The 14560-nt window shown below is 52.6% G+C and overlaps 1 protein-coding gene across 2 annotated transcripts in view; it reads left to right on the top strand.

The window, feature by feature from the left end:
- Window positions 1-14560, top strand: part of MGAT5B (alpha-1,6-mannosylglycoprotein 6-beta-N-acetylglucosaminyltransferase B) — a 68820-nt gene that overhangs the window by 13975 nt on the left and 40285 nt on the right. For both annotated transcript variants that reach the window (XM_079323417.1, XM_079323418.1), the window contains exon 3: window positions 12261-12405. In XM_079323417.1, the coding sequence (XP_079179543.1) occupies window positions 12261-12405 (145 nt within the window). The remainder of the gene's footprint in view (window positions 1-12260; window positions 12406-14560) is intronic.

Here is a 14560-nt window from a genome sequence, read left to right as displayed (position 1 = left end):
CTGGGAGGGGAGGAGGAGGAAGAGGAGGAGGAGGAGACCTGTGTCCATGATCCTGACCCTCTCTCCTTGTGAGGGCTGACAGCAGAGGAGGCACAGCTTGCTTCAGCTCTATCCTGGCTGCACTGAGATGCTGCTCAGCCCAAGAGAGCTTTAAAATAAAACACAGATGTGTTCACTCTCCCTCTCTTTTGGGAAAGGTAATATTCAGGACCCATTTGCAAATTTGGGTTGCTGCCACTTGTGATTGATCTCAGTCTGCTTCTGGGCAGAGCACACAGTTCTGACAGGAGCTTGGGTGGAGCAGAATTTGGGCCAAAAGTTGCTTTGTGGCTTTGGGAACCCCTTTTGTTCCCTGCTCTGGCTGGGGGGAGCACCTGGGAGGGAGGGCTTGGACTGCTGCCTGCTGGAGACACACCTGTGGGTCCAGGGATGCTCGGGCTCCCTTTGCTTTCCAGAAGTCATGTGAGTTATAAATTTATCTTGCTGCCTTTAACGCTCAGCAGAGGTGACAGGAGAACCAGTTGTGAAGACTCGTGTGAGCAAATGACAGTGACAGCGGAGGGAGGGAGGGAGCCAGGCGGGCTCTGCTCAGCAAACTGGGCGCTAATTATTCCCATTTCCTTCCTGGGTGAGTTCTAAGCCTCTCGCGGGCTGCTGGTGTCGTGTTGATGCTGTCTGAGCAGCCCTGGGTGGCTGCAGTGCTGCTGGGCAGCCTGTCACTGATGCTGGAGTGTCTCGGGATGCTGCTCCAGCAGGAGGGATGAGCCTCCTCTCAGGGTGTGCTTGTTTACAACGCCCTCAAAGCAGGAGGATCCCCTCTCCCCTGCCCTGTCCCCCGTGGGTTGTTATCCAGGCTGTTTGCCCAGGTGTGGGGCACAGTGTGGTGTCACCCCCTCGGCACCAGCTGGGACCTGCAGGTCCTGCACGTCCCAGAGCTGCTGGGTTAGATCCTCCTGCAGCCTGTGGGTGCCAGCCAGGGGGAAGCCCTGTGGAGGAGTGTGCTGGGCAGCTCTTCAGTGCCTGGGGCTCTCTTCCAGCCTCTCTCATCCCTCCCTTCCAAAGCCACTCCATGGATCTCGGAGCAGCCAGCTGATGCTGTAAGAAGTTGTCTCCTTGGTGCCAAGTGGAGCTGGCTGCTGCTGGGAGCATCTCCTTGGTGAAGAGCTTTGCTGGGAGCTGATGGGCTTTTGATTTCTCCTGGAGCAGCAGGCTTGGCTCTGGAGCTGCCCTGGGAAGGCCAAGCTCTGGCAGCTCCCTCTGTTCTCTTCCCTCCTTGTCCAAGCATTGCTGGGGAGAAAGAAGTTAAGGTAGAGCCCAGATACAGGGTGAGGACTTTCTGCCCCAAACATTGGCTTTTGGCAGCTCCTGCTGGATGCTCAGCTGCCCCAAGGGCTCTTTGAGGGAGGTGACACAACACCCACGAGTGCCATCAGCTCCACTGTGCTGGGATTGCACCCCATGGCCAACACGGGGCCACCTGCAGGATTTTGGGAGCAGACCAGTGTTTTGCTTGGGTGGAGAAAATTCAGTCTGACTAAAAGCATAGTGGACTCTCCTTCTTCTGCTGGTGTCCCCCCTTCAGCCCCAAGCTTGCATCCATTGCTGTGTGCACTGTGCTCCCATCCTCAACCCACCCATGGAAAGGGAGTTTAAAGTAGAGGATTAAAACTTGACTGCCCCCATTAAATTGGTGTAGCAGGCAGGGAAATGAGAGCTGCTGAAATAATGAAAATAAAGGCATCCCTGGGGTTCCACATGCCACTGGGGGCTCCTGCCCTCTTGTGTGGGGATGTGCTGGGGGAGCAAATGCAGATTGGTGCTTTGCAGGGCACAGAGGGGTAAAGGGAAGTGTCAGGGCTGCTGCTGTAGTGGTGAAGGTTTAATCCACCCTGGGAAAATGTCTCTTCTTGAAGAAGTGCCTGTTTCATGCAATTACTGCTCAGAATTGAATGCCTGCAGGCTTAAAGAGAAGAAAAAAAAATTATGCCACCAAACTTACTGGAAAATGGAAGTGTGAATTCACACATTTTGAACTGGAGCAGCAGTGATGAGAGCAGGGAGGTGTGCTGGCCCCTTCCCTGCTGGCCCTGAGTCAGAGGAGGCAGGAGCAGCATCCTGCTGCCCTGGCACTCTGTTATCTCCATAAGCAGGGACACCCAGGGAATGATTAAATCAATTAATTGATTTTCTATAGCTCATAAGGAAGTCAGATGGCATTTCCATCAACTCGTGATGAGCCTACACCCCACCATGGCCAGGAGGAATGTTAATGGCTCTTTATTCTTTTATTACCCCTTTTCACTCCTAAATCAAAATTCATCCTGAGCCCGGGAGGCAGCAGGTACTTCAGAAAATAAAACTAGCACAGTGGGAACCATAGCAGCCTCTGTAAAAGCTGGGTTTTGCCATTGATTTATTTGTTTCACTGGCTTAAAGGGGAGAGCAGGGCTCAGTTCAGCTTGAGCAGAGATTAGCTGAGGCTCATCCTGCAGCTCTGCCCTTGCCCCCCAGCTCTGGGGCCCTGCTTTGGGCTCTGCTGCTGCTTGCAGCATCCAGCCCCTGGACTCGCTGGAGATTGATGGCTTTCGAGGAAGGGGGTGATTTATTTGCCCCTGGAAGCAGAGTGGCAGGATGCCCAGCAGTGTTTGGCCAATCTTTTTGGCTGAAGGAGAAAGGGTGATCATTTTGGAAGTGCTCAGTGAGTGAGCTGTGCTGTTTCTGAGGCTGAGCCTTTTGTGGGGCTGTGAGTGTGGCTGTGGCTGGAGGGTTGGAGTTGGGGCTGAGCCTCCTGGAGCCCTCCACTGGCTGGTTTTGGGCTGTGCCAGTGCTGGGTGCCACCTTCCTTTCCTGCCATCCATGGGGAACTCCTGGTAGTACAATTTTCCCTGGATGAGCCGTGGGGAGCATTTGGAGACACCTCTTGTCAACACCAAGAACCCAAGGGAAGGTTGCTCCCTGGCTCGTGGGTCTGTGGGGTCACTCTGGGGCTGTCCCTGTCCTGAGGGACCTGTGTGTGCTCCTTTTCACCTGAAACTGCAAGTCCAGGGTCCAGTTTGCCCCAGTCCCAACAGCACCCACCCCAGTGTGGGGCCCAGCCATGCTCCAGGAGCTCTGGTGACCTCTGGGCTCTGCCACAGCAGCTGCCCCCCATCCATCCCTGTGCTGGAGCCCTTGTGTTTTAGGAAGCAATTTAAAATCGATCTTAATCTTGTAATTTGGAAGCCTGTCCTGCAGTGTGAGGTGTTTGAAGCACTGCAGAATAGCTTAAAATGCAATTTAAAATAGTGCTGGCTGGAAATAGAGAAGCAGCTAAAAACTCCCTGCTGCTGCTTTAAAAAGAGAAAAAAATGAAAAGGGGATGAGAATGAGGAAGAAAGCTGCATTAAAAATGCATATTAAAACAAATAAAAGCTGAACTGCAGCATGTGTTGGGGTTGTGTGTATTCTTCTTTCCTTCCCCAGCTCCCCCAGCCCATTTCTGGGGGCTGTGGGGGAGAGGAGATGATCCAGCTCCTTTTACCTGCACTGATGGCTCGTGGCAGGACTGGTGGGACTGTCCCCATGTCCCACAGGGGACATCATGTCTCTGATGTGTGTGTGTGATGGGATAAGAAGCAATAAAAGTTGGGGGGGACAGCCCTGGGCTCTCCCTTGCAGCAATGAAAAGCTCCTGACTGTGAGTGTGAGTGTATTGTTAATTTTCCTGCGTTTTTATTTGTATGGAAACAGGGAGAATAGGGATCAGACGAGTTTGGGTGGAGCTGCAGGCTGTTCTACAGGTTTCCTTTGGGATGGGAGGGGCAGGGGGAGCTGGGTGGCTGGAAAAGCATCAGGAGCATCTGCAGGCTGAGCTCAGGGTCCTGCAGCTGAGGGAGGGAGGAACGAGACCCCAGAGCCAGCAGGGCTGGGACAGGGACACCTCAGGGGGGTTCTGTAACCAGCCTCCCCCAGGAAACCTTTTGTGGGGCATGGTGCCAGCAGGAGAACCTGCAGTGTGCAGGGTCTGCAGGAGGGAAGCAGGGATGCAGCTCCTGCTCCTGAGGCTGCTGGTGATGGACCCCAGGGCTGTGACAGGCTGGGAGGGAGATGGGCAGAGCAGTGCCTGGCCCTAGGGGTGGTGGGAGGCCTCCAGGAGAGGTTTCTGGGGCTCAGTGGGGCTTTTCCCACCTGCTGGTGCTGCTTTGGGCACAGCTGGGTCTGGCTCTCAGCATCACCTTTGTCCCCCTGCCCCATGGGCCCCAGGCACTGCTGGTGTGAGGGGCTGCAGGGATTTCTCCTGAGCCCAGGGCCAGGCTGCAATTGCTGCTGTGACAGCAGCAGGTCCTGCCTGGGGGGACTGTGGCAGTGTTGGAGCCTGTCCTGCAGGGCACAGAGGGTCTGGCAGGCTCTGCCTGCCCACAGTGCAGAGAGAGTGAGGGACAAGACCCCTGAGGCTGCACATTTACACAGCAGAGCACCAGGGATGATAAATCCAGCAGCAGGTGATAGCAGGCAGGTGGGACATAATCTACTCTAGCTGGCAGTGACTTAAAGCTGCCTAATTTCACAGACTGGCAGGGAGCTGCTTTGCTGGCAGGGCACAGAGCAGATCCATGGGGCAGCTGGAGCTCTGCTGGAGTGCCCACTTCAGAGCACCCTCTGAGCTGCCCCAGGGCACCCCAGCTCCAGGGCAGCTCCCTCTGTGCCTCTCTTCCTTGGGGCCACTGGATAAGCAGCTCTGTGTTTTCTCTGTATGACTTGAATGAATCTGTAGAATTTCAGTGGCAGATGTGGGTGGGAGCCCATGCTGGGGAATGGGTGTCCTCAGGGGTGCAGCCACTCTGTGGGACCCTGTCCATCCCTGGAGCAGCTTCTCCAAAGGGATGGAGACAGGAGGTGGCCACTGCTGCCAACCTGAGCCTGGCCTTGGGCTCTCTTGTCTCCAGTTAGCACCAGGTCTCTGGGCTGTGATTGCAATGGATTATGTGTCAGAGTTAGTCCTTGGCTAGTTGGCTCTTTGGTCTTTAATCTACTTGAATCAAAATCAATAGTGAAAGTAAATAGAGGAACATCAGAGGGGCAGACAATCAAAGGGCTGGGGCTTTGCTCCCTGGGAAAGTGTGAGTGTGCCAGGGGAGGATGGCATCCCTAGGACAGCCCTGGGTACCACCCCAGGGAGCTGGGCACTGAGCTCTGGGGCTGCCTCAACCCCACTGCAGATCCTCTGCAATAAATCTTTCCAGATTGTGCTGCCCTTTCGAGGGGTTTAAGTAGCCTGGAGTCATCCTTTAAAGGAGAAAACCAAAGTAAATTGTGCTTTAGATTGAAATTAATTCAGCTGGTATTTTCAATGGACATAGGTAATATCTCCCTGTCTCTGAGCCCCAGCACCAGCAGGGGATTTGCTGCTGGGGGATGGCCAGGGCTGTGACAGCTCTGGGAAGGGAGGGGACCAGCAGCCAACCAGCCAGGGTGTGGATATTGAGAATACAGTGTGGGATTGTGTTTAAATGTCAGGGAGATGCTTTGGGGCTGCTCATGGGTCTGTGGAGATGTGGGTTGAGGCACAGCCTTGGTCTCCCCACAGGAGGGCAAGAGAGGCTTTTGTTCCCCTTGAAACAACTTGGGTTTGGGTGGAAATGTGTATTTTCCCCCATCTGCTGAGCAGTGTGAGGCCCTGAGCAGGATGGGGCTGTGACCCAGGGAGAGGAGCTGCCATCAGGGAGGTTCCAGTCCCTCCAAGGGCTAAAGGGATGTGGTGGTTTAAGCCCAGATGGAAATGAAGCACCACATGGACACCCTGTCAACCCTCCTCCCCCATCTCTGTGGGATAACTAGAGTAAAACCTGTATGCTGAGAAAATAAAAGTTTATTAATTGAAAATAAAGGAAAATACATTAATAATGGTAAATTATAATGACAACAAAAAGGAAACAAGAGATGCACAGTGCAATTGCTCACCACCCACTGACTGATGCCAGAACCCCTTCCTCCTTCTTCCCCCACTTTATACCCTTACCATGATGTCACAGGGTCTGGAATATCCCTTTGGTCACTCTGGGTCCCCTCTCCTGGCTGTGCCACCTCCCAAGCACCCCCAGCTTCCTCACCAGCCTGGCAGAGTGAAAACCAGCAGAGGCCTTGGCTCTGTGTGAGCCCAGCTCAGCAGCAACAAAAACATCTCTGTAAAATCAACCCTGTGCTCAGCACAATTCCAAAGCACAGCCCCACACCAGCCACTGGGAAAAAATTAACTGTATACCAGCTGGAGCCAGCACAAGGGGAGCACCCCAAAGTGCTGTTTTTATTTTCCTGAGGGGTTTAACTCCTTTTGAACACCTCAGCCCTGTGTGAGAGGGTGACATCCTTCACACTCCACTCCTGCTTGGGAGGTGCTGGGTGGAGAGGGCTCCCAATGTGAGCAGTGGTGGAGGATGCTTAGGATGCCAAAACACAAGGAAAGACCTTCCTGTTGCTCCTTTCCCTGTGGCACTACCTGGGCATTGCCAGCCCCACTTCACATCACCCTCACTGGTCCCACTGCTCCTTTCTCAGCTGCTCCCCACTCCTGCATGGTCAGGCAATGGTAGAAACACAGAATATCCTGAGCTGGGAGGGATCCACAAGGATCACTGAGTAACACTGAGCCTCACCTTTGAATTCAGGTTGGCACACGCAGCAAAAATTCCCCTGAATGCTCATCCTGGCTCCTGTTCTGGAGATTCCAGTGGCGGGTTCTGCAGGGGTGATGCCTGCTCACGGCTGCTTTCACTCCAAGGAGGGATTTTAAAGACAAGTGCATCATTAGTGAATTCCCTTGGGTTTCAACCCATCCAAATTTGAGCATATTTGCTGTTGACTATTCCACTGGTTTCACACAGAAACTATTCCTTCTTCCACAAGACATCACCCTTAGGGGCTGCTTTCCTTTTTTTCCCCTGATTTCATCCAATTACTTAGCTGTGTGCTCTTCAGAAGCCCCATAAATAATTCTCCTCCCTCTGCTGTGTTTACCAGCGTGTCTTATGAAATCCAGTAAGATATGATTGATTGCAATCATTATTTCCTAGTGCTGCTATGAAAACCTCTGTCAGTTCAGTGATTGCCTGGAAAGCGTGGCTGCCACTCAGGAAAACTGTCAAAACCCTTTTATACTTTAACCAACTCCAATTAATCTGTCGGTGTGGTTTACTTGTATTTGCTGTCCCATCATTGCTGATTATCAGGGGAAATTAGAATATTTTTCCTTTCTAATTAGCAGCTTGGTGGCTTGGTTTTTTAAAAGAAAGTGGTTTTCAGTGCTGTTTAATTTTTTCAGAGCTATTTTACTGGGTTTTGGTGCTGTTAAGGTGGGTTTGGGTTTATCCTGGCTGCCTGCAGTGCTGTGGGTAAAGGCTCCTTGGGGATTGCATCACTGCCTTTAGGGAGAAGCTTGAGGATCTCCTCCATCCTCTGGATCCCTGTGCCTGGCTCAGGCAGCTGAGCAGCCCTGGGTGGGAGGCTGAGCCTCCGTTTCAGGTTAACAAATTAATCCTGGCTCTTGCATTTTTAAAAGAGTCGCTTCAGCACTTTTCCTCCTTTCTTCTGGTTTTAATGAGACACACTTTCCAAGAGATGTAATAATCATTGCCAAAAATGTCAGGTTGTTGTTAGCTTCCTTAAGCTGTGGAAAAACAACAACAACAACAACAAAGACCAGGAACAGAAAGAGAGAGGTGTTGATGCGGAAGAGCTTCGACTTCATCTCCAGTGCCAGGGGAGGGCTGGGGGAGATGTGTCCTGCCACAGCTCTGCTTTCTGGCAGGCTGCCCCAAAAGATCATACAGGAAAAGCTGGGATTTTTTTTTTTTTTAATTACTATTTTTAGTTAGTAATTTGGGATTGTTTAAATTTCTTTATTTGAGAAGGAATATCTCAGCTCACTGTTGCATCTTGCAGTGGCTGGACACCAGCTGGGAATTGGATGGTGGCAGTGGCAGGACGGGAGATCTCAGGGAAATGCAGGGAAGCCAGTGGAATTTCAGGGGCCAGGCTGGTGGAGGGTGCAGAGCTGGAGCTTTTGGCTCCAGTTGCTGCTGGCTCCTCTGGAATCCACAGGGAAATGGATTTGTGCCCTGGTGGGAATATCTTCATCCCTCATCAGTGGTTTGCAAGCAGAGCTGTCGTGTCAGCTGTGCTTCTGTGATGAAATCTTGGAGCAGGGATCCTTGCCAGGACTGCCAGGAATTCTCCATCTCCAGGATTTCCTGCCAGGAAATCTCCATCTCCGTTGCCTTCCCAGACACAATCCCTGTGTATTCCTAGCAAACTGTCACAACCTGACTCCCCCAAACTAGCTGGGACCAAATCCCCAGGCCAGGATGGATTCCACCCAAGGGAATCTGGTGGTTGTGGTTTCAGCTTTTCTGGTCAGCTTTAGGGGTTGGGTCAGGTCCTTTTCCTGAGCTCCAGCCTCACCCACTGCAGCACAGGAGCATCCAAGAGGGATCAGTAATCACTCAAAAACTGAGTTTAAGGTCTGACCTGCTGGCCATGCTGGGGTGTCAGAGCTGGAGCCAATTCTGAGTAGAAATCCCCATTTGGGGGATGATCAGTCCTGGGATGGACAGAGGGTGCTGGGAGCTGCAACCCATGAACACAGCCCAGCTGTGGGAGGGATGTCACTGGAATGAGCTCAGTTTATGTACAGTGGATTTTCTGATTTAAACCCATGTCAGTCCAGTTATATTTCCCTTGGCTGTGCCTTTTCCTGATTTGCTCAGCTGTGTTTGGGGCAGCCCTTGTCAAAAACGGCTGCAAGATTCCACTTTTTTTAACATCTTTTAATTGCAGGCTCAATAGTGCTGCTGCTCTTCAGTGGGACAGGCTGTGACTTTTATATCACCCAGGGGACAGGGTGACCCTGCTGGTGGGATGGGCACGGGTGGCTCCTGTATTTCCAAACCCACCCAGGAAGGTCTGGGGCTGCACAGGACCTTGAGCACCTGCTGATTCAAGCAGAACTCACTGACTTCTTGCCATGGAACCGAGGGAATATTTGGGGAAGAGCCCAGTTTCAGTCTCTATGAATGGTGGTTTGTCCTCTATTTTTTTTGAGGAATTACATTTGCTCTCAATGTTTCTTCTGTTTTGTTAGATAGCGTCAGGAAAAATAATGTGCTGCTGATAATGTCAGCCAAGAGTGGAAGGCAGCCTTTGGGGAGGTCTGGCTGGCCCAGTGTCAGCTCCTTGGAGGGGATGAGGGCTGGCTCACAGCCCTGTGTCCGTGTGCTGTGCATTGACAGCTGCAGTGTCACCTCAGAGCCCTGGTGAGAGCCTGGCACAGGAGTGAGGGGCTGCAGCCTCCACCTCAGCTCAGTGCCAGGGCAGCCTTCCCAACCAACCCCTGGCAGCTGTGGCTGAACAGTGAGTGGGTGAATTCCTGGGGGAGTGGGGATGGAGCTGGGGCTGCAGCTGTGCAGCAGCAGGAGCTGTCACGGTGCCCCTGATGCAACCATGGCCATACCCTGCTCTCATCTGAGCACACAAACCACCCAGACCCCTGTCCTGGTTTGAAGGACAGGTGTCTGCCAATAAAGGCAGAAGCTTCTCTTTGAAATGGAGAATGTAAACCCCCTCCCTCCAAGTTATTATGATTTTGAAATTAAGGGGCTCTCAGGAAAAGATATGGGAATTAGGAATAACAGTTCTTCACTAGGAAAATTAAAATAGAAATGCAGTATTACAAAGAACAATCCCAAACCCTGCCAGAGTCAGAATCCAAGCTGACACCCGTCAGTCAGTCAGGGTGGTGGCAGCAGTCCCATTCAATGGGGACTGCATCCTCCTGCAGGGGCAGATGTGGTTCAGCTGGAGCAGTGCTCCTGGAGAAGGTGCAGTTTCCTCTGAAGGTGCAGGGATGATGTGGAAAGGTCTGGCTTTCCTCTGGAATCCAGTGGAAGAGGCTGTTTTAGTGTTCCAAATCTCAGTTTTTCTCTGGGTAGGAAAGGCTTGGCTCCTCCCCTGGCTGGAGCATCTCCCAGTGGGATGATGTAATTTTATCAGTCATGCACTGGGACTCACTGGCCATGAACAGGAGATATCTCCTGGAGGGAGGATGGGCTGTGGGAAGATAAAGATGATTGCCCATCTGGTTTAAAGATGGCCCATTAGCAGATAATATGTGCCAGGAGATCAGGGTCACTGCCACACCCAGTTTTAAACAATGGCCCAATAACAGGAGGGAATTCCCACAGAGATAAGAATTGCTGCCACACCCAGTTTTTAACAATGGCCCATTAACAGGTGATACCTCCTGGATGAAGGCTGGGTCATGGAAAGATAAAGATGATTGCCCCAGCTGGTTTAAAGATGGCCCATTAGCAGATAATATGTGCCAGGAGATCAGGGTCACTGCCACACCCGGTTGCAGCAGATGGGGACAGAATACACATTGCTGGCCACACCCTGGATTGAAACCCAAGACACCCCCACACTGAGGCCTCCGTGCTGTTTCACGTGCTCAGCCAGCTCCTGTGGTGAGGAGAAGCCCATGCCAGGGCTGAACCTGGCACACAATGCCGTGATCCATCCCACTGCCCAGCCTGTGCCAGGGTAGGGGATCCCAAACTCCCTCTGGCTTTGCATCTGTTTGGAGTCTGTCCCTAAGTCCTGATAGTCACCCAATGGCCACACAGGGCATCCAGCAGCCACTCACCTTCCTGGTGCCACCCCCTGGCTCCTGCTGCTCCTAAATTAAATATGTGCTGCCTCTTGGAAAGCACATGTGAGTGGAACGGCAGAGATAAGCTAAATGGAAGAGGTTTAGGGGATTATGCACTGATTAAGTTATTACCAACGTGAAATGAGCTGAGCTGAGATGAAACAGGAGTTTTATTTTCTGTTCCCTGGCTCTGGGCTCAGGCTGCCTGTCACTAGATGGCAAATCAAGCTCCTGGATTCCCCTGTGCTTTCCATGTTAGCAGGTCAGTGCCATGCAAACCCATAGAAACAGTGTTAAATAGAGCTGGGAACTGGGGGCTTCCCTGTAGGGAGGGGATTGAGATGCAGCACTTGAGCTATTTCCACTGTGGGGTCACCCCGCCCATTGCAGATTTGGGCAGAAATTTTCTTCTTTTCTGTAACAGGAAAACCTGGTGTTGCTGGGAGGATATGTTGGGGGAAGACCACATTTTGATTACTATCCCATATTTTTCCTTAAGCAGGCTGCTGTCAAAGGCAGGATGCTGGGCTGGGTGGAGAATAAAAAATAGTGGTTCCAAATGAAAGGCTGTTTGAATGGTGCTTGGGAATAAAGTCAGGTTGCCATAAGCCCTTGGGACAGGCTGCATCAGGTGGATAAGTCAGGAATTCATTCCTGATGAGGGGGGTGGTTGAGATAACCATTGGCTATCCTGAGCTGGTGGAGCCCAACTGGATATGGGCAGGGATTTACCCTGCTGGAGCAGGAGAGTGGGGCTGTGGGGCAGAGGCAGGGAGGGGACATCGGGGACAGCAGGGCTCTGAGATGGTCCATACAGCACTGAGCCCAGCTGTGGGGCTGGGAGCAAAGGAGCACAGGCAGCTCTGGGGCTGGAGATGGGGCAGGGGGTGCCATGGCTGGGGTCTGTCAGTGCCAGCCATGGCTGTGTCTCTGTGCCTCTGGTGTGTCAGTACCAGCCATGGCTGTGTCTCTGTGTCTCTGGTGTGTCAGTACCAGCCATGGCTGTGTCTCTGTGTCTCTGGTGTGTCAGTGCCAGCCATGGCTGTGTCTCTGTGTCTCTGGTGTGTCAGTACCAGCCATGGCTGTGTCTCTGTGTCTCTGGTCTGTCAGTGCCAGCCATGGCTGTGTCTGTGTCTCTGGTGTCTCAGTACCAGCCATGGCTGTGTCTCTGTGTCTCTGGTGTGTCAGTGCCAGCCATGGCTGTGTCTGTGTCTCTGGTGTCTCAGTACCAGCCATGGCTGTGTCTCTGTGTCTCTGGTCTGTCAGTGCCAGCCATGGCTGTGTCTGTGTCTCTGGTGTCTCAGTACCAGCCATGGCTGTGTCTGTGTCTCTGGTGTGTCAGTACCAGCCATGGCTGTGTCTGTGTCTCTGGTGTGTCAGTACCAGCCATGGCTGAGTCTCTGTGTCTTTGGTGTGTCAGTACCAGCCACGGCTGTGTCTCTGTGTCTCTGGTGTGTCAGTGCCAGCCATGGCTGTGTCTCTGTGTCTTTGGTGTGTCAATACCAGCCATGGCTGTGTCTCTGTGTCTCTGCTGTGTCAGTAGCAGCCATGGTGTGTATCCCTGCTCTCTGTCCTGCAGTGATGGGTGCACTCGAGTCCCGAGGGCTGCTGCGGAGGATGAGCGACATGCTGGAGATGCTGATGAAGAGGATGGACATCCTGGCCAGGCTGGAGAACAGCACTGACTTCCACAGAGGGGATGAAGCACGATTCCCTCTGGACAGGTCAGTCAGGCCCTGTGGAGCAGTGCTGGGTGTGGGGACTCTGCAGGAGCAGAACACCCCCATGTGCTGAGCTGCTCTGTGGGGGTGTGGGGCCCAATGGGACATGGGGTGGAGGAGATCCCTTTTAGTCCCATTTGCCATGTCTGGAATCTTTTATTTTGGGATTTCTGAACCGACTGTGAGTTTTAGGATTAGTGGTCACAGCCCCATGCTTGCCAGAGTTCAGGGAGCATTTGCACTGTGCTCTCAGGCACACTGTGATTTTTGAGGCTGTCCTGTGCAGGGCCAGTAGCTGGACTCGGTGATCCTTGTGGGTCTCTTCTAACTCGGGATATTCTATGATTCTATGAGTTCCTGAAGCAGATAGAAGTGTGGCAGTGTCTGCACTGCTGTGCTGTGGTGCAGCTGGAGGTGGGACTTGCTGAGGGCTGGAGCAGCACCTGGTGTGTGGGATGTGCTCCCTGAGCTCAGGACTGTGGAGCTGCTGGTTCTTTGGAATCCAGGGCTAGCCTTGGAGTTGAGCAAGGCTTAAAATGTGCAGAAGGGCACAAAAAGATGCCCTGACTCCCTGTGATGCACATCTCAGCTGGCAGTGTGGGAGATGCCATCAGACCTTCCTGTTGTGGTACACTGATTCACTAAAAAGACATTTCCCTGTGCTCTGGGAGCCTTTAAACATTCACTGAAACCAATTTGAGTGTCAGGCCAAGAGCTGCACAAATGGTTACTGGTGGAGGGGAAGCAGAGATGAAAAACCACAGGGGCAGCACTTGGGACAAACCTGGCAGTGTGGAAAAGATGCCAGTGTGGATTTTGCTCAGGTGGAGCCTCGGGTGACACAGGAGAGGGGGATGGCAGGGATGTGACATGCAGGGGTCACCCTGCCCTGTTCTGTGCTGACAGCACAGGGGCTGTGGTGATCCTGCTGGATCCCACATCCCCACCTCCACCTTCTGCCACCTCTGTGCTTTTCCCCACTAACATCAGCATTCCCATCCCTCTCCCTTGCCTTCCTCACAAGCCTCTTTTGTGCCTGTAATGGAAAACAGAGTAAGTGAGCCTGTAATTAAAGGCTGAGCTCTGCCACAGTACCTGCACACCTGAGTTAGAGCTGCACAGGCAGCCTTGGAATGTGTGCTCCTGCCTTTTATGTAGCATCATTTCCAGCACTGAGAAAATATAATTTGCCTCAGCCATGGTAGGTGCTGGGGATTTTGTCATTCTGAGGCTGGCTGGTACCCAAGTGAATGAGATCAGCAATAATCCCAGAGAGGAGTGGACAGGACTATTACAGCCAGCCACTGGAAGGCACTTGCTCACATTTAACGATTTTCTTGGCCAATCTTGTGTTAAAAGAACCAGTCATTTCAGGTGATGGTTCTTTCTCTACACCAGCAGCCAAGAGATAAACTTAAAAGCATTTCTGAGGGCTGGCAGCAGTGGCTGTAGGTGGGGATTTGGTGTTTCAGATCTGCTGTGTGAGTGATGACCAGAGAGGGTGGGAGCTGATGGACCCACATGAAAAGAGCCTCAAGTTCTGTGTGTGTGTTCAGAGGGTCGAGATTACAGCTGTCTTAATTTTCAGGAACAGAGAGTCAGGGGCAATGGGTTTATCACCTTTTGCTCCTTATAAATCACCCCTAAAGAGAAATCAATTCACTTCACTTGATTCTGCATCCAAAGCCATCTGTCTCCTCCCCTTGTTCTCACCTGGCCTCTGAAGATCCAGTTCTGGTCACAGGGCAGAGCAGGAGTTTCTTGTGGGTGGGATTTTGCTGTGACAGCCCCTAATGAAGCACTGGCAGCATTTTCCAAAGCTGGGGAGCATTTCCTGAGTGCTCTTTCCTTCCTGCAGCCCTGGGTCTGGCTGAGGGCTGTGGCCACAGCAGATGTGGATGTGTTGGAAGTGTTACAGCTCTTCTGGGTCTCAGCAGGTCTGAGTGGCTCCACCTCTGCTGCCTCATCCAGGGTGACCTTTCTTGGCTTGTCCTGGTCCCTGCTGCCCTCTGAGGGTGCATGGGGCAGCTGGAAAGGCACAGAGCTGTTCTGCTTCGAGCAGAGCCTGGCTCTGTGCTGATCCCAAGGCTTTGGGTGCCCTCTGGAGCTGAGCAGAGCATCCCAGGGCAATCCAAAAGCAGCTGGAGTCTGGGTGCTG

This window comes from Erithacus rubecula (genome assembly GCF_903797595.1).
Source record: "Erithacus rubecula genome assembly, chromosome: 20".
Classification (NCBI taxonomy): Eukaryota; Metazoa; Chordata; class Aves; order Passeriformes; family Muscicapidae; genus Erithacus; species Erithacus rubecula.
Note: the sequence above shows the minus strand (reverse complement) of the source record. Positions and strands in the feature narration are given on the sequence as shown.